The sequence below is a fragment of the Cyprinodon variegatus genome, unplaced genomic scaffold, assembly GCF_000732505.1.
Source record: "Cyprinodon variegatus isolate N-32 unplaced genomic scaffold, C_variegatus-1.0 Scaffold1001, whole genome shotgun sequence".
In the NCBI taxonomy this organism is placed as follows: domain Eukaryota; kingdom Metazoa; phylum Chordata; class Actinopteri; order Cyprinodontiformes; family Cyprinodontidae; genus Cyprinodon; species Cyprinodon variegatus.
In genome coordinates this window covers 134,545-151,894 of record NW_015151454.1, presented here as the reverse complement: position 1 = coordinate 151,894, position 17,350 = coordinate 134,545, and the positions used below count along the sequence as shown (strand labels likewise).

Sequence of the window (17,350 nt, the reverse complement as noted above, 5' to 3'; positions counted from 1 at the left end):
CTCAGGACAATGGGGTGGTATCTGCAAAACTTTGACCTTACTAGAACTTTCTCAACACCTAGTTCTGTTTAAAGTGTTTATGGACAAATTTTAAGGTGTAGTAATGAAAAAGAGGGAACATCTAGGTCTCAAGCTTACTCTCAGCAGATGTTGAGGTCTTTGTAGTGGTTAACATGTTTAAAACTGGTCCTCAACTGGAAAAATTTGGAATACCACTTCTACAGCATCAACCTGAAGAGTTTAAGCATCCCATTGTCTTGTTCTTCAAAAGGTAAGGTTTGTGTGGCGATTAGTAAGCTACCCACTTTACAGGCAGGTTTTGGAGTATCTGACGAGTACAGGGCTGGTTACACTGCAGCAGTGTGTTGCAGTGAGCTTGTTGCAGATATTTTTGTTTTATGCCCAATATTGTAGCGTGGTCTGTGCTATGTTATTCTATGCCACAACGCAAGAGGGATGATCAGGAAATAGCTGTTGGTTTAGATAAGGCTGAGGCAGTGAAGAAGTAGGGGCGAGTTTGTCCGGCAATGGAGGGACATGAGGGCGAAAAACAGTGGGGATCCAGGTGGAAAAAGTGTCCCAGTGTTCTGGCGCATCTCGATCTTCTAGCTGGTCCATCTTCACCAGTCGTTTCCCGCAATGGCGGTCATACAAAAAAAAAAAAACAAGCCGGTAAGGTACCAAACGGGGAGTACTCATAGTGTAGAGTGAATGTAGATTTGACCAATCAGATGCCTCCTGTCTGTGGTCAAATACGATTTTGGAGAGGTGCGGCAGAGTGTCTGCGGCAGGGTTCGGAGGCACATTCGCATTCACTGCGACACACACACAGACCACCTGGTTTCTGAGTGTATATCAGCCTTACCTTAGCAAATGTGAGAAACATCTGGCAGAAACATCAGTGTTGGTAAGGTTTGACAGGAGTTCCGTTGTGGTACTGCACAACAGGACTGGGTGGTGCAACAATAATCCAAATATTGGGAATTTGAACAGGCATATTGGAACCATAAGTAACTGTAGAACTTCCATTCGTGGTGTTATATGGCAGTGTGTAGAGCAGGTATTAATAAAGAGTAAGCAGTCATTTATCAGCACTACTTTACCCTCACAGGGTTAGAATGAAATATCAGTTACATGTAAATTGACACTGTATCTGTCCACAGGTATCTGGGCATCTGTCATCCAATGAGGACCATCACACTAGAGAGCAAGCGGGTGGTGAAGGGGACCTGTGCCTCAGTGTGGCTTGTGGTCTTCGTACTCACCTGTCCTATCTTCAGGTTTGCACAGACAGGAGAAGTTACGAGGGGAGGCACAAGAGCTGTTGGACCAGAGGAGATGGAACTTGGAGACAACAGGACTGAGGAAAAGTATATGAACTGCTGGGACGATGCCATCGATAAGGACTTTGCTGAATATGTCCCATATGGCATTGTCCTTCATCTCATCGGCTTCTTTGTGCCCTTCGTCATAATCGCATGGTGCTACTCTCAGGTGGTCCGGACAATATTCCAGAGCCTGCAGTCTCCGCACAGCTCAATAGAGGGTGGTGAGGATGGAGCAGTTGGGGATGGAGGAGTTGAAGGAGCTCGAGATCGGGAGAGAACTTCAGTTTCCATCTCTGGCTCCCAGTACTCTCACTACATCAGGAGAAGGCGTAAATCCATCAAAACCATTGTAACAATTACGCTGCTTTTTGCACTCTGCTTCTTGCCCTTCCATGTGACTCGGACATTGTTCCTGCTCCTGCGGCGAGGGCAGCTTGGTGGCTGCAACGCGATGAAGACCGTCTCCATCTGCTACAAGGTCACAAGGCCACTAGCGTCTTGCAACGCCTGGCTCAACGCCCTGCTCTACTTCCTGACGGGAGATAAGGGCACCCCCTGTTGTTGGCCAGCAGAACGGAGAGTTCACCAGGACAGGAGAAATGGCACCTTATGGTGGCCTTTAACGATACTGAAAAAGGAAGGACCAGGAGAGGAAGACCAGGAGGCAGCAGAGAAGGTTGAGGGAGAGCTGCAGATAGAGGATGAGTCCAAGTCTTCACGAATCATCTTCTAGGACGATTCAAAAGAAAATGTTCTTCAAGCTGCTAGCACAATGCTAAACATCATCAACTCCAAACAACCAAGGTTATATCAAAACATCTGTCAGCTAACATTAACAGCCATTTTGTTCCCAGCAGAGCTCTCTTCAACTTTCATGTGTGTTCCTGGTTCAACAAATGTGAATCAGATGGTTGGATTAATTCCTTGGATTGCAGCAAAGTTATGTAGAGTCCTGTTAACAATCCAGGCATTCAGTTTAAGTGTGTTGATGCTTAGACATCTGAAGACCACAACCTGGAGACTGCTGCTCTACAGAGATGAAAGCTGCCCTGTTTTAACAATGTGAACATGATGAGGCTGTCTGCTCTGCATTGACCTGGAGATACAGTACCACACATAAACTATTTTACTCTTACCATCAACAGACAGCACTGTTAGAGAACAGCAACCTTCTGCTTCATCAGCTCAGACTGGTGAAACAACCTTCCTGACTTAAACCCAGGATTGAGCTCTACTTTTCTTTATAAGAGTCACAATCTGCTGTTTTACTTAAACAATTCCTATGATTTTGTCATTTAATTCATGTTAAATCATTTGAGGGAAATTTTTTTTTTATTAGAGATCATTATGAACCTTTTCCATACTGCTACGCACAAAAATTTGACTTATCTGTATTCTTGTTCATGTAGCGTATGTAGCGTTAGCAGCATTAGCGGTTAGCCATGGTTTGTTTACCATCTTATCCAGGTCTCTTACACAATAAGTAACAAGTTATCCAATTAGCAACATGTACTGACTGCCTCAGGTGATTCCCTGATTGGATGAAGAGAGATGGGAATTGAGGTAGTGAAGTAGGGTAATTTTAGTGCCCTTCTAGTAAATATGTAAAGGAAAAGGGCTAAAATCAAGCTAGTAGAACTGTTCTAAATCTGAACAAAAAAAAAAAAAAAAAACCCACCTGAAAAAAAAAAGCACTCCAGATATTGCAGGAAGCTTTCATTAAAGCACAACAACACACTTAACATTAGAAAGTCCGATTTCTGTGGGAAGACTCTTTTAAACTCAACTAGGTAATAGTTTTACAGAATAAGACAAATACTGAAGAAATATGAAGTTTCTTGAAGTTTGCCTTTATTATTAGCTGCAGTGATGTTAGAAACAAACTGCTCAGATGGAGAAACTGAGACCAGGAACAAAGTACTGTGTGTTTGAACATTCCTGCTGTTTTGTCAATCTCAGGTCAGTTTCATTATTTTGTGTGTTTTGGTGTTTTTGTGTAAGAATTAAAGTGTGTTTGATCCTTCATGGTCTCATAAAGATCCATTTTATTAAATTCTGTTTTTTTCTCTAGCTTCATTTAACAAAACAGATTGGTTTGAATTTTTCTATCTAAGGAAAACCGGCTGATTGCATCCAGTCATTGACTTTTTAGGATTCTCTCCTCCTGGATGAGCAAGTAGAGATGGATGATATTTACCCGGATTGTGTCACTGACTCTTCAGCAATCCCTCACACCAAGAATGCTTGTAGCAACAGTGGAGAGGAAAACAACCCAGGAAGAGACCTTCTGCTGAGGCCGACTGGGGTTCATGAAGACAGAGGCAGAGATAGAAACGGAGCATAGAAGCACTGATCTAATAAATACTTTCAATGAGGAAAATCTAACAGTAAACCAACTCCATGGGTGGCTCTGTCTGAGAAAGAAATAGTTAATCAGATGATCTCTGAGGACGTTTTTTTGTCAAAGTATGAAGGAGAGTACATCCAGTTAGTCCCAGTAAAAGCTGAGCCCATAGCTATGTCTGGGAGAGAAACGGAAGTAAACACTGAAAAATAGGCCCATCTCTATAATTTATATTCTTAGGTGTTGATGGAAGCAGCACAGCTGATATTTCTCTTCAGCATGGTGTCACAGCTGAATAGGAAACGACCAGATGAAGCTACTATGATGATAAAAATCAGAGAGAGCATAAAGTTAGAGGCTGAACTAACAAATACAGCAGAATGATAAAAAATGGCTCCCTATGTCCTCCAGCAGTCTAAGCCTATAGCAGCCTTACTATACAGATCATTTCAGGTTGTCTCTGTTTTGTTTGGCCGTTCAGAAAACCACTACACCTTATCTATGAACTAATGGGACATTTAATCTAATTTTGACGCAATATAGAATTAACCCAGCAAACGCATGGTTCTGAAGCATTTCAAGGTAGGTAACCGGTGTTTAACAATATAAAGTCTCCCTAATTGATATTAATCCTCATTAAATCAATCTGTTGGATCAGTTGTTCTCAGGATTACCATTTCTGAAGAATCAAAGCTAAATTAACTAAAACATTCACTTCCCAAGTTCAAAGGTCAGTCTTCAAAAATATGATAATTTATTCCTATCAACCTTAAAATCATCTGTTGCTACACCTAAATGTAAACAAAAAATCAAAAACAAAGAACAATACCGTAATCCCAATCTGTTGTTACAGATTACAGAGATAATTAATGGAGGAGATTTGGAGGAACTGAACCCTGAAGATCATCAATCCTTCATAATTTTCCTTAAAACTTAAACAAAAAAAAAACAAAAAAACAATCCACTAGACTTGGCTGACGTTTCGCTTCCCCTCCAGGAAGCTTTCTCAATTTTACGGAATAAATATGACCTGGATGACTGAGAATCTTCACCTGCATAAATCCTTCATAACGTTTAACGAGTGGTAACACATGTTGTGATATAAATCGACAGAATTTAGAGGGCACATTCATCCATCAATAGACAGATTAAAACAACTTGGGGTGAAGGACGAGAATCAAACCCAGGAGGGAAATCAAATACAATAATTCAACTTTATTGATCTCAGACTGGAGAAATGTATCACTGCCGTTAACTCATCCCCAAGGGAATGGGTTAAATGCAGTGTGGGATTAAAAGACCCAGAGTGGGTACTTGCAACCTTTTCAGAGAACTGCTCTAACCCACTTGGAAAACATTCCACTCAAACCCACAACTTTCCAAATGTGAGATAACTACTCCTCACACAAGAACAAAAGAAGCACCTGCTTAGAAAACGCTGGTTATGAATTTTGTGTCTATAGTCATTAATTATTTGGAACTGATCTTTTTATGGTCCGTCCAGCTTCTCCTGTTTCATCCATCAGGGTCACGATGGGGCCGGCGTCTGTCTCTGGCAGTCTATGGACAAAAGGCAGGATTGAACCTGGACAGGTCACCGGTCCTTAGTAGGGAAACACAGAGACACACAGCCATGTACACACATTTAATGACAATTTGGAGATGCTAATTCATTAACACTCATGCACTGGGAGAGCATAAAGAAAGACACTGATTCAGGAATAAAACAAAGGACCTTCTTGTTGCAAGGTGACAGTGCTACAAACTGTACCACTAGGTAGCCCTGTGCGTGTGCTTTTTATTTTTAATTACCGTATATTTTATATGTGTGTGTGTGTGTGTAGATATACCCCCATGCACCTTTTCTTTCTTTGGCACCTTCTTCTTTTTGACTATTTGAGCTGATGTATCAAGTAAATTTCTCTATTGTGAGATCAATAAAGTCAATCAATCAATCAACTAATCATTCAATCAATCTAACAGAAGTAATTTTAAAAAGTTGATTAAATGTTAATGTTATTTTTCAATGTAGGTTTTCTTCATTCAGTGTGAGGGATATTCTGGCGTCTGCACAACATTAGTTGTGTTTAAAGTTAATTCAGATTAGCTCCAATTATCTTTATTTTCTGTCCACTTTGTAAGGATCCTTCTTTCTAGGAATTTGCCCAAATATATTAGCCCATTAAAAACCTAACAGTCCAAGGTGCAGACTAGGAAACAGAGTCATAGTTTCACCTCTCTGCAGCTTTTCTAAATCATATAAAATAGAAAAAAAAAAAAATCCTGAATTCATGAATCATTATAATCGAATTGAAATAACTCCAATTGGTTAAAAAAAAAAGTTTAAACAATTATATTAGCATATTTTAAATAAAATCTTACAGCTAATGCAAAATGCTGCAGTCAGAGTTCTTTTGAAAATGAAAAACATAGATCATATCTCTCCTATTCTGGCTTCTCTTCATTGGCTTGCTGTTAAATCCAGAATAGAGTTTAAAATCCTCCTTCTCACATATAAAGCCTTAAATAACCAAGCTCTTTTTTGATATCAGATATTTGATTATTTCTTATGTTCCAAACACAAGGAACAATCAGAGCACGCTCTCAATCTGCAGGTTTACTAGTGGTTCCGAGAATGTCTAAAAATAGAATGGGAGGCAGATCTGTTAGTGTGGAACCAACTACCAGTTTTAGTCTGTGAGGCAGACACTCTGTCTACTTTTTATTATAAGGCTAGGCTTAAAACGTTCCTTTTTGATAAAGCTTGTAGTTAGAGTGGCCCAGGTTATCCCGAGCTATCTCTAAAGTTATGCTGCTATAGGCTTAGACTGCTGGAGGACATAGGGACCCATTTTTCATCATTCTGTTTCATCCTATCTCTATTTTCTCATTCTGCAGTATTGGTTATTTCAACCTCTAACTTTATCCTCTCTCTGCTTTTTTTCATAGTAGCTTCATCTGGTCTGTCCCTGTTTGGCTGTGACTCCATCCTGGAGAGAAATATCTGCTGTGCTGCTGCCATCAACACCATTGTTTATAGATATTGGAGCTTGGCCTTTTTTCAGTGTTTAGTCCTGTTTCTCGCCTAGACATAGCTTTGGGCTCAGCTTTTACTGTGACAGACAGGATTTGCTCTCTTTCATCCTTTGACATGAGAACTGGATTAGAGTTTATCCACAGGTGGCCCAGATAGAACTTCAACCTCATTTGGCTTCAGCAGATGGCTGCTCACACTGAGCCTGGTTCTTTTTCTATTGGAGCTTTCTGTTAAAGGGAGTTTTCCCCTCCGCTGTCGCTGCATGCATGCTTGGTGTGAGGGATCAATGACTAACCCTCCATTTGTGTGTTTCCGCAGAGGGTCTGTCACATTAAGGGCCATCCCAGACCACATAGTGGGTAGGGCAAGAAAGGGCGACTTGAATTTGGCAGTGTATCTATCTTCATCTCACTGATAAAAAAATCCAAAATTAGAAAAAATAGGTCATTGATCCCTAAATAGAAGGTCCTCTTTCAAACTGTTTTGACTGCATAGATTTATTTTCAAGAAAATGGCAAATATTTGATGTTATGTTCAGCTGTGCCACAGAGCTAGAATCACTGCACACTGCGTTACCATAGCAACGACTGCTTTCTCTTCCTGTTGGAGGAAAGAGGCCATCCCATTCACGTCTATGCCCCCCATGTACAATCTAGACGCCTTCCACAGCTGTGATTGAGACTTCATTGGGAGTGTAGGTAAAGGGTTAGTGCTTAGGGGTTGGTTTGAGATTCAGCCAAGTATCTCCTGTCTCGTCCTGCTCATCCAGGAGGAGAGAATCCTTTAAAGTCAATGACTGGATGCAATCAGCTGCTTTTCCTTGGATGGAACCTTTGAACTTTTAATCTAGCTAGATAAGTTGATTGATCTGGATCTATAAAGTGACCTGAGGTGATTTGATGGGGGTTTGAGGTATAGAAATAGACTAAATTGAATCAACATGTTTACCCTTTGAACTTCAAAGTCCTTTTTTTATTTCATTCTTGGAGAATCTGGAGGCCATCAAATAGAAGATAACATACTTTGGCTAGAACATGGAGGATTCTGAAAGAACCTGGCAAGTTCCTCCTGTGGGTCCCTGACAGTTTGAGTCACATGTTCATCATCCAGTTCTGGATGTTTGCTGTTCCTGTCTGCAGGTCTTCTGGTCCAAAGACCTTCACGCTGGCCTTAAAGGAAGGGTTTAAAAGAGGATTTGAACTTTTAAACAAAGGAATCTTGATCAAAAGTCTTTATTCAAATTAAACAGAACATCAAAGTAAACATTTAGATCAGAAGCTGAAGCCTCTGGGAACAAATGGATGGAAATAATTTCATTTTTTAATGATGTAAAACTTAATGTTAGATCTAAAATAATTATCTGTGAAGATAATCAGCCTTTAAAGTGCAACACATGGTGGAAACCATGAGACAAAGAAGAAATGCAGTGAATTAATTAATTCAATTAATAGAGGTAGTTCAGGGTGTAGTTCTTCTCTATGAGCAGTAGGTGGAGCCAGAGTACGACCACACTGAGAAAAGGCAGGATGGAGAACATAAGGAGGACGAGCTGGACCTTCTCAGAGGAACGTCCTACAGAGTGGATCTGTCCCGGTTCTTTCCTGAACCGTCCTCAGTTGATCCGCTCCCACTGGGTGGCGCTAACCATCCTGTAGTTCAATCCTCTGTAGTTTTCGGGGTGGACCCGTCTCTGCTGCCACACCTCCTCATACAGGCTCCGGACCACCGGCGGGAGCGGCGGGAAGCCGGCGGCATCGGCCAGCGCGTCGCAGTATTCCCACTGATCCTGGTCCATCTTCAGCAGGTGGTTCTGCTGGACGCCGCGCCCCAGCTTGGTCTGCTGCTCCCTCTGCACCTCTTCCTCCATCTGCTCCCGAGGCGGCAGGGTGACGGACCCGTCCAACACGGCCAAGGCGAACTGGACCTGCGGAACAGAGAGAAGTCAGCAGCAAGCTTTGGCTTTTAAAACTCGACCTGCAGAAGCTCCGGCCCACCTGGCAGTTGAAGTTGGGGAAGGGGCAGATGATCTTGCAGATGCCGATGAAGAAGAGCGAGGGAAAGGCAGGAGGCAGGATGTAGCGGTACAGCGGGGACACCACATGGTCCTGGATCTCCAGACCCAGCCGGGCAGAGTCCAGGAAGGGGTAGCTGAAGTTGTAGCCGGTGCAGAACATCAGGACGTCAGCCCGGCACTGCGAGCCGTCCTAAGGGGAACATTTTAAACCAATCAGAGGCCGGGTTAATATCAACATGATCAACGAGACCCAGATGACCTCAGAACCAGAACTGTCTGAGCGGACGGGCCTGGGCCTTCAATCGATTCTTTCTTTAAGATTTCATTTCTAGAAAATCAAGCTTTTTTCCCGATCAATCCTCCCCTTCGGCGTCCATCGTGACATCAGCTCATCACCTGCAGACGTCTCCTCATTACTGATAAACCAGCTCACTGTTCGATCAACCAGCTGCTAACATTTAATTATTTACATTTTCATTGTTTGAGGTCAAACAGGAATATTTTACAGGATTTTTCAGCTTGAATTTCGTTGCCGTTTAGACTAAGATCAGCTCCTAGAGAGGATGATTTAAATAAAAGCGAAAGTTTGAAAAAATATACATCAATTAAGTTTTTTATTATGAACTGTAACTATATTTGTTTTGGTCAGATTTTGTAGGAAAAGAATCATAGATTGGCTTTTTGGGCTGTAGCGCCCAGAGTGAGCTGGAAGAGGGTAGCCCACCTGAAGGCGAATGCTGCCGTTCTCGTCCACCGCCACCACAGAGCTGGACTCCTGAATCCCAGCAGGAAGAGGAACGGCCAGTGGAGCGTAGCGGTGACACAGGATGACCTGCAGAGAGACCAGCTGGTTATTGGTTCAGCCCGAGTCAGCCTATGATGTCATCAGACAGGAAAAAGGCTGACATGCTCAGTTCTGAAGAACGTTTTATTGTTCTAATAAACTCTACGGCTGATGGTACCTTGGCTCCGGTTTTGACCAGTTCTATGGAAATGTCCAGTCCAGAAGCTTTAGCTCCCAGAACCACCACCGTCTGACCCGAGAACGGCTCAGGGCAGCGGTAGGAGTGGCTGTGCAGAACCTTTCCTGCGGACAAACAGTGTTTCACTGAGCTTCTTTATTCTGCTCTGACCTTCACTGTGTGAAGCAGAACCACGGTACCTTTAAAGTTCTGGATCCCTGGGATCTGCGGGATGTGAGGGTCAGAGTAATGCCTGAAGAGAGAAAAAAAAAACAACCTAAAAATCATTATTCTGCCTTAAAAAGAAGGAAGTTGTAGTTACTATAAATGAGAAACGGGACGCCCCACACGGGGATGGAAAACAGGCATTGCTATGACAACACAGATGCCAAATGTGAATGGCTGTAGCTCTATGGAGCAGGTTTAAAGGCACAAGGCTGGCTGCAACATTTGGCAAACTCCTGTTACCTGCTTTCTATTCAGCTTCAACATCTTGTGGCTGTCTTGGGTGCAAAGGGGGCCGATATAAGCTTCATTTTTACAAAGATTGTTTATCTAATAATAAATGAGAAACAGACAGAAATGTAGAACTGCTGTTTTCTGGAAAAGCTGCTGCCTGGGCGGACATTGCGAAGGGGAGTCGTAAACGGAGGGTGAGTGCGTAGGCGGCGTATTTAGGGGCCTTGATCTCTGCTGAACTGTTGCTTTCAGACACCTGCAGTAAAACCGTGGATCCATGGTTCTGGTTTCTTCTTCTGCAAACTTTCTAACATCAGATGTCACCAAATGCAAATGCACATCTTATAGTCATAGGGAAATATTTAAATGTCAAGTCATTGTGGCTTAAACATGTATATAAATATCCTGGAGGAGACTCATCCACGACCTCCGACACCAAACTCTCCTCCTCTTGCATGTTTCCTCTGTCCATAGCGTTCCTTGAAAGTGTTGTTTTTAAGTCAACAATTTAGTGCTACTTGGTCCTAATGGAATTTCCCAATGCAAAATTTTTCCGACAAACCAGCCTTAATCAAACTTGCTTGCAAACTTTCCGCCACAACAATCCCGACCTCTTGATAATCGACCAATCACATTCACTTTATTTACTTGTGTAAAGTCGGACACCTCTCGGGAGAATTCGGAAATGCAACATTTGGAACAGCCGCTTCCCTACGACTTTAAATATAATCAGCTATATTGACTTACTATATAGATTTAAACATTGAAAGCCTTTTAGTGACAGGATGTAACTCCATATTCAATCAAATGAATTAACACCTGAGCCTGACTGGTCCGGCAAAGGGTCCAACTGACACCTGCTTATGTTTATCTATTTATAGAAATGGCCAAAACACAGTCACATGGTGTTTCATCCACACGACTGTCAATTGGGGCTTTTGAGTTTCTAAAACATGTTTAAAAATTATTTTTTCACAAGTACTTTTAGTTTTATAGCTGTGTAAAAAAATAAAATGAGAGTTATACTTCCAACTGACATGTGTGACTCTGTGGGAGTAATGCAACAGCAGGTATTAATTTAAAGCCACACCCCCTAATGGCCGGCATCATTGGAAACTAGAGGCTCAGACCTTTCCAAGGAGGGGTCGGAGGTAATTGTGCGACCGTTTCAGGTGATGGAACTTGCATGCGTTACATTACCTTACTCTGTTATTATTTTCTATTCAGTTTGGTGATATTATTGGTAAATTTTAAATACAAAACGGCTAAATCTTAGGAGCAAAGGCGTTGTCTTTTCCAATAGGTCTCCAATAACGTAAATCAGCATATTTGTCTGACCAGATTCCCTCTTATGAGTGAAAAAATGCATTTTTGCACTTTTGGTGTTGTGTCAAAATCCCATTTCTGCCTACCACACTGCCCACCAAACCTTTGTGGAACAAACATGCTTTAACTTGTTCAGCCCAAAAGATGTGGATCTATAAAGTCTGAAGGTTTCGTCCAGAGTTTCAAATGAGATTTCATGGTGTGCGGTGTTCATTTTGGACGGCTAAATAATTTTCATTTTGTCTTCGTTTAATCACCTATAAATCAGACATGGTTACATTTAAAATAGTGGTTCCAACTGAAACATATTCCTCAAAGCCTTTCTGTCTAACAAATACAAACAATTGGATTTCCAATTTATAGTTTGGAGCTGTACTTGCTTTAATTCAGGCAGAGTTTGATCATAAGACCTTCAGGGCTTAATGTCTCATCTGTTTTGAACATGTTTAAAATGTAGAGAATTGCTTGAAATGATCCTTAAAAGGAATCCACCTTTTATTTTCTGATGATGCGGTCAGCGATAAAGAGGTCAGGATTCAGTTACCGTGGTAACATGGGTCTCACCCTGAGCAGATGAACACGGCGTCAAACGCCTCGGTTCTCAGGCAGCCCGATGAATCCGCTGATGTCACTTCCCAGGTGAGCTTCCTCCCCTCGCTGTCTGTCGTCATGGTAACGGGCGTGATGTTTTCCACCGCCGAGTTGAACTGTTGAAGGAGAAGGAAACATGAGGCGGCCACACAAACTGGAGGTTCTGTTGGACTCGGATCGGGCCGACGACTCACCCGGATGTGAGGCCGGATCCCGAAGTTGTCACAGTACCGCTCCAGGTACCGCTGGACCTCCTGATGGGGCAGGAAGCTGCTCAGCTGCGGCTCGAAGGGGAAGTCGGGGAACATCATCACCTCTTTAGGCAGGTTGGTTCTGTTTGGACACAGAACCGGGTCATGCGGGTTCAGGAATGCTACCTCTTGCTGGCGGACAGGTGAACCTACCTGAGGTCCCGGTACATGCTGCTCAGCACCGGCCGCCCGTTGGGGTACGACCCGACCCGCTCTTCGTAGCACCAGGTTCCGCCCACATTCCCGCTGAGCTCAAACACCACCGGGGGGGCAAAGCCGGGCCGGGCCAGAACATGCCGGGCCGCACAGAGTCCGGCTGCCCCCGCCCCCACCACCGCCACCCTCTGCAGCATCCTGGTGACCCGGTCCACCTGGACAACGACAAACATTACAAGTCCGGAGGCGGTTCTGTAAACCCAGAACTAACCTGGATTAAAGATCTGGGCCGGACATCAATCCCAGAAGGTTCCTGAACATCCTGCAGCTTTAATGGAAAAGAACCTGACGTCTACAGAACCAGAACCTCTCAAACAGATCGGATGCAGGTCAAATAGTTTGGAGGTTCTGCTCTCTGACTGGACTGTAGGTCCAAGCCCAGATTGTTCCAGTTACTCGCTGGAACAGTCGGGTTAATAATCTGTTCTGGAGTTTAGACTCTGCCTCAGAGGTTCTGTCCAGTTAGAGATAAAAGAACAAATTCATCAACGGAGAACCGAACCGAACCCAGAGTCCAAAGTGAAAATCGCCTCTAGTTTAATATTACACCATGGAGGTTCTTTAGATCTGGAAAATGGATCAATCATTTGGGTCAAGAGTTGATTCTGGTACCAGATCCAGAGATTATGGGGAACCTCTGATCGTCTTAAAAACCAAAGAGTTTATTTTTCTTCTGGGTTTCAGATGAAACCCTGTTAACCATCAAGCTGCTGACTGGGGTTCTGGTTCTGTTGGATCTATGAGTTGCAGTGGATCATCAGATCCTCACTTTACCGTCCAGAACCTGTTTCCAAATGGAGCCTCGGGGCTCTTCAATGGTCCGATAGCCTCTCGTGTTGGGTCGGTTCTCCAGAAACCCGTCCATTACGCAGATCAGATCTATAGAAAGCAGAACCGTACCTCTGTAAACCAAGTATATTCAAGTTCCAGACTTTAGGAACGACCGAACTTCAGAACCTGGACCGTGGGTTCTGGTTCCTCCGGTACCATTTAAAGTAGCAACAGAACCATGATGTTGTTAACGTTCATTAAACTGATCCTAAAAATATCAACATGTTAAAATGATGCAGAGATTACAGAAGAGAATTAGGGCCACTGAAAAAACAAAAAAAGTTAACTGATTTTTAAATATTTCAGCTTAATAAGGGGGAAAAAGTCAGAATTCTGACTTTAATGTCATAATATTGGATCCTAATGTAGATGGGCACCATGAAGGAAGATATGTGGGAGCACTCAGCTTCACTGACAAAGATGTGAGCTGTTTGGAGGGGGCAGTGACACATTGGTGGAAAATGACGCAATTAGGTGACTTTTTATGTGCCAGAGGGTTCCTCAATGGTGCTATTTTATTAATGGAAGAGCAGAAGTGGATTAAAACAAGAGAGCTAGTTTGGTCTCTAAAACAGACATTGCTACGGCTTTATGCTAACATGTTGGTTAGCTGTCAGAATTCAGTCAGAATTCTGAGATTAAAATCAGAATTTTGAGAAAAAAGTCAGAATTGGGAGAAAAAAAGTCAGAATTGGGAGAAAAAAAGTCAGAATTCTGAGATTAAAGTAAGAATTCTGACTTTTTTCTCATATTATATTGAAATAAAATTTAAAAATCAATTAACTTAAAAAAATGAATAAATAAAATGCAGTGGCCCTAATCCTCTTCCATAAGAGACAGAAAAGGTTGAGCCGTGGTTAACTCTGTTCAGAACCAACTGGACCGGACCGGTGGTCTAACTTTTTCAGAACTCAAAGCACCAGATGATGGGTCCAACTGGACCTAAATGGCTGCCCGCTGTGAAGAAACGTCCTGAACTGATTTAAACCAGTGAGCTGACTTCTTCCGAACCGGGTCACTTTTCACTTTATCTTTTCCAGAACTTTCTGCCGTATAGAAGAAAAAAAATGGTTTAATAAGCAGCCCTGCTACTCACTGGTTTCTGACCCGGTTCGGACTTTGACCCCTGAAACAACACCGGATCACCCGAGACACAGGGCCGAGACACTTTGTTAGAAAAACGGAACCAGAACTTTAATACCGAACCACAGATGGACAGAATCTGTCAAAAAGAAAACACAAACTGCGCCTGCGTAGAAAGACACTGATGATAGTAACAATCAGCCGCTCCGCTCAGAGCGGCAGCGTTTGATCAATAATAACCAATCAGATCATCTGTTACCGAGGTTAATGTCCGGGTTGGTTCCGCTGCGGTTCGGTTGGACTCCTGCAGGACGAACCGGTTCTACCGTGGAGCGACTCACTACACAACACCGAGGAGTTTACAACAAGTGTTACACATAGAAATGTTCACCAAGAATCATGGAAACAGCTGGGCTCGCCCCGCTTCCGCCATATCGAGACAACTTCCGCTTTAGACCCTTCATAATAAAAGGGGGGATTTCATTATCAAAATAAGGATAATACAAAACAAAACCCTTTATTTTATATTGAGGAAATCTGTGTATCAGAGAAGATGAAGCAAGAAGACAAAATATTACAGACCTTTAACTTGGGGCTGGGTAAATAATATAAAACTAAGACATTAAACCGCAGCAGTGGAGAAAGAAAAAACAACTATAGGCTGATTATTAATAAAAAGCTATGTTCAAGTCAAAATAAAAATGCAACAATTTCACAGAGAGAAAAACTGAGATGATCTATTTTCCTGTTTCTGTTCTCCAAAGCCTTACTCAGTGACTGGACGATAACACTTCAGCCAGATTTAAAAACAGAATTGAAATCAGTCAGTTTCCATGCTGATGGCAGTGAGTTCGTCCCCAGGAAGCCCCTCCCAGGAAGCTCTGAGGGCAGAGGGTCCTGCTCAGGGAACCGATGCAGCACCTGGTCCAGAGAAATTCAGGTTCTGCTGCTGAAATGACTCCATCTGTTCCAGGAAACCAGCTGAACCAAAACATTTTATTACAAAAGCAGAACGCAGCAGAAACAGGAAACAAAGCTGGATTTTGCTGAACTCTGACTTCAGCTTCATTGCTGAACATCAGCAGCTTCAGATGAGCTGCAGCTTCATCCTACAGAAGTCCACAGACGGATCGGACCAGTACCACAGAGGGACGGCTGCTTCTGCATAACGTCCATCACTTGGCGGCGGCGTTGCCGTGCGGCGGCGGCTGTTGCGGCGGCTGCTGCTGCTCGGCCAGCGCCTGCTGCAGTCGCGTGCGCTTCCTGGAGTAGTGCTGCCAGTGCAGCAGCTGCTGCTCGTCGATGAACTTGGCGCACTGGGCGTTGACCAGCTCCTTCCTGAAGTGTTCGTACTGCAGCAGCTCCAGCATGTGGAGGCAGTGAGGGTACCTGTGGGAGAGCAGAGACGCTTAGACCTCTGGGTAAAGCAGAAGAAGAACCTGTTTGGATCCCAAACGATTCTTTACTCTGCAAAAACTATCTAAAAATAAGTCAAAATATCGTAAATGAGGTGTATTTACCCTTAATTTGAGTAGGAAAAAAGATGATTTGCCAATATATATCATGTCATGTGTAATTATTACATATACATAATCAATTTAGCACTTTTGGCGCTTCAGTATCATTATGCTAAAAAAAAAAAGAAAGAAAGAAACTCCTGTTCCTAACACTCACAGATAAACGGTATCAAAGGAAGGAAATAAAAAAGGTAAGAGGATAAAACCTTCACTGGAAGAACGCAAATAAAATGCATCATAAATCTGTTTCCTTCATTACAAAACTGAGTCTGATCCTCATTAGCCCCGCCCCCTTTTCTTCTCAGACTGACAGCAGCTTTTTCACTCGATGGGATCCATCAGCTCTCGAGCTTCAGAGAACATCGACCTTCAGACTGGGTCAGAATTGTTCTGGTTTTATCCGACTTCACTGGGAGGTGCTAATTAGCCTAGCCCCCTTACTTCCTGGTTTACCCGCTCTGCACATGCTCAGTACGGCACGCCCGGTAAAAGATACCAGCAGCAGGGCGCCGTCACCTTTCAGAAAAACAGTGCAGTCAGAACCAGTTACTGGGTTTAAAAGACATTGAGACGGGCCTTTAGACCCGCCGACCCAAACGCCTCCTTCAGAACCTCATTGGTGGAGACGACTTGAAACTGTGCTGCAATAATTCAGAGCTCAATAAGAGCGATCGTATAAAGGAAATTAGTTTAATCGGTCCGGCACACACAGTTTTAACACAAACAGAACCGCAGTTGAAATCCAGAACCATGAAGAACATTTGACCCTGACTGGATCAGGGAAAACCTCACTACGTCCCATCTACTGTCAGAATCAGAACCAATGACTGAGATACAGGAGGATGGTATTGGACCTGTGAAACGAGGTTCTGCAGCTGGACTTACTTGAGGAAATTGGCGTATTCAGGTTCCTTCCAGTACAGCAGGTACTTCAGGTAGTTGATGAAGGGTCTCTCCCTCAGGTAGCCTCTCTGAGCCAGAACTGCAACACAAACACACGACCCGGTTCAGCAGCAGAATGGACCCATCTCTCTGCTTCCTAAACATCCTCCATCGGCTTCTAGACTAACCACGGTTCTGTCAACTCTGGTTCTTTTGCCCAGTAAAAGCCAAAGGTCATCAGAACCCATTCCTGGGAACAGGTTCTGATCCGGATCCATTCTGGTTCTGCTTTCTTCCCTCTGGCGGTGCTGGACGTTCAGAACCACCCAAACTGTTTCTAAAGGGAAGCAGCAGAGGAAACTGGTTCTGATGGAGCGGGTCGGTGTTCTGTCGGACCAGCATACTCATAGCCAATATGATGAGCAAGACGTCACATTTACGTTTATCGCTTTAGTTTTATACGAAAAAATAGATTTTAAACTACCTCTGTGGGAATGCATCCCGTTAGT

General features: G+C 43.2%; 3 protein-coding genes across 4 annotated transcripts in view; 1 reads left to right on the top strand and 2 right to left on the bottom strand.

The window, feature by feature from the left end:
- Positions 1–1,140: 1,140 nt before the first annotated feature.
- On the top strand, positions 1,141–2,881 carry LOC107100691 (P2Y purinoceptor 4-like; the record flags this gene model as incomplete). The annotated part of the gene is made up of 1 exon (XM_015399270.1): positions 1,141–2,881. A coding segment is annotated over one exon (921 nt), but the record flags the coding sequence as incomplete, so codon positions are not given.
- A 5,051-nt stretch (positions 2,882–7,932) lies between these two features.
- On the bottom strand, positions 7,933–14,857 carry LOC107100687 (flavin-containing monooxygenase FMO GS-OX-like 4). The gene is made up of 9 exons (XM_015399262.1): positions 14,702–14,857; positions 12,466–12,683; positions 12,256–12,394; positions 12,035–12,177; positions 9,886–9,938; positions 9,686–9,810; positions 9,448–9,555; positions 8,704–8,913; positions 7,933–8,633 (listed from the first exon to the last, which is right to left on the bottom strand). Exons 2-9 carry the CDS (start codon positions 12,663–12,665, stop codon positions 8,322–8,324), a joined length of 1,290 nt encoding a protein of 429 aa, XP_015254748.1. The 5' UTR covers positions 12,666–12,683; positions 14,702–14,857; the 3' UTR covers positions 7,933–8,321.
- Positions 14,858–15,014: 157 nt separating this feature from the next.
- The window catches only part of med31 (mediator complex subunit 31), a 4,805-nt gene continuing 2,469 nt past the window's right edge, over positions 15,015–17,350 (bottom strand). For both annotated transcript variants that reach the window (XM_015399265.1, XM_015399264.1), the window contains exons 3-4: positions 16,845–16,941; positions 15,015–15,831 (exon numbers count right to left, since the gene is read on the bottom strand). In XM_015399265.1, coding sequence (XP_015254751.1) covers positions 15,618–15,831; positions 16,845–16,941 — 311 coding nt within the window. In that variant the 3' untranslated portion in view covers positions 15,015–15,617. The remainder of the gene's footprint in view (positions 15,832–16,844; positions 16,942–17,350) is intronic.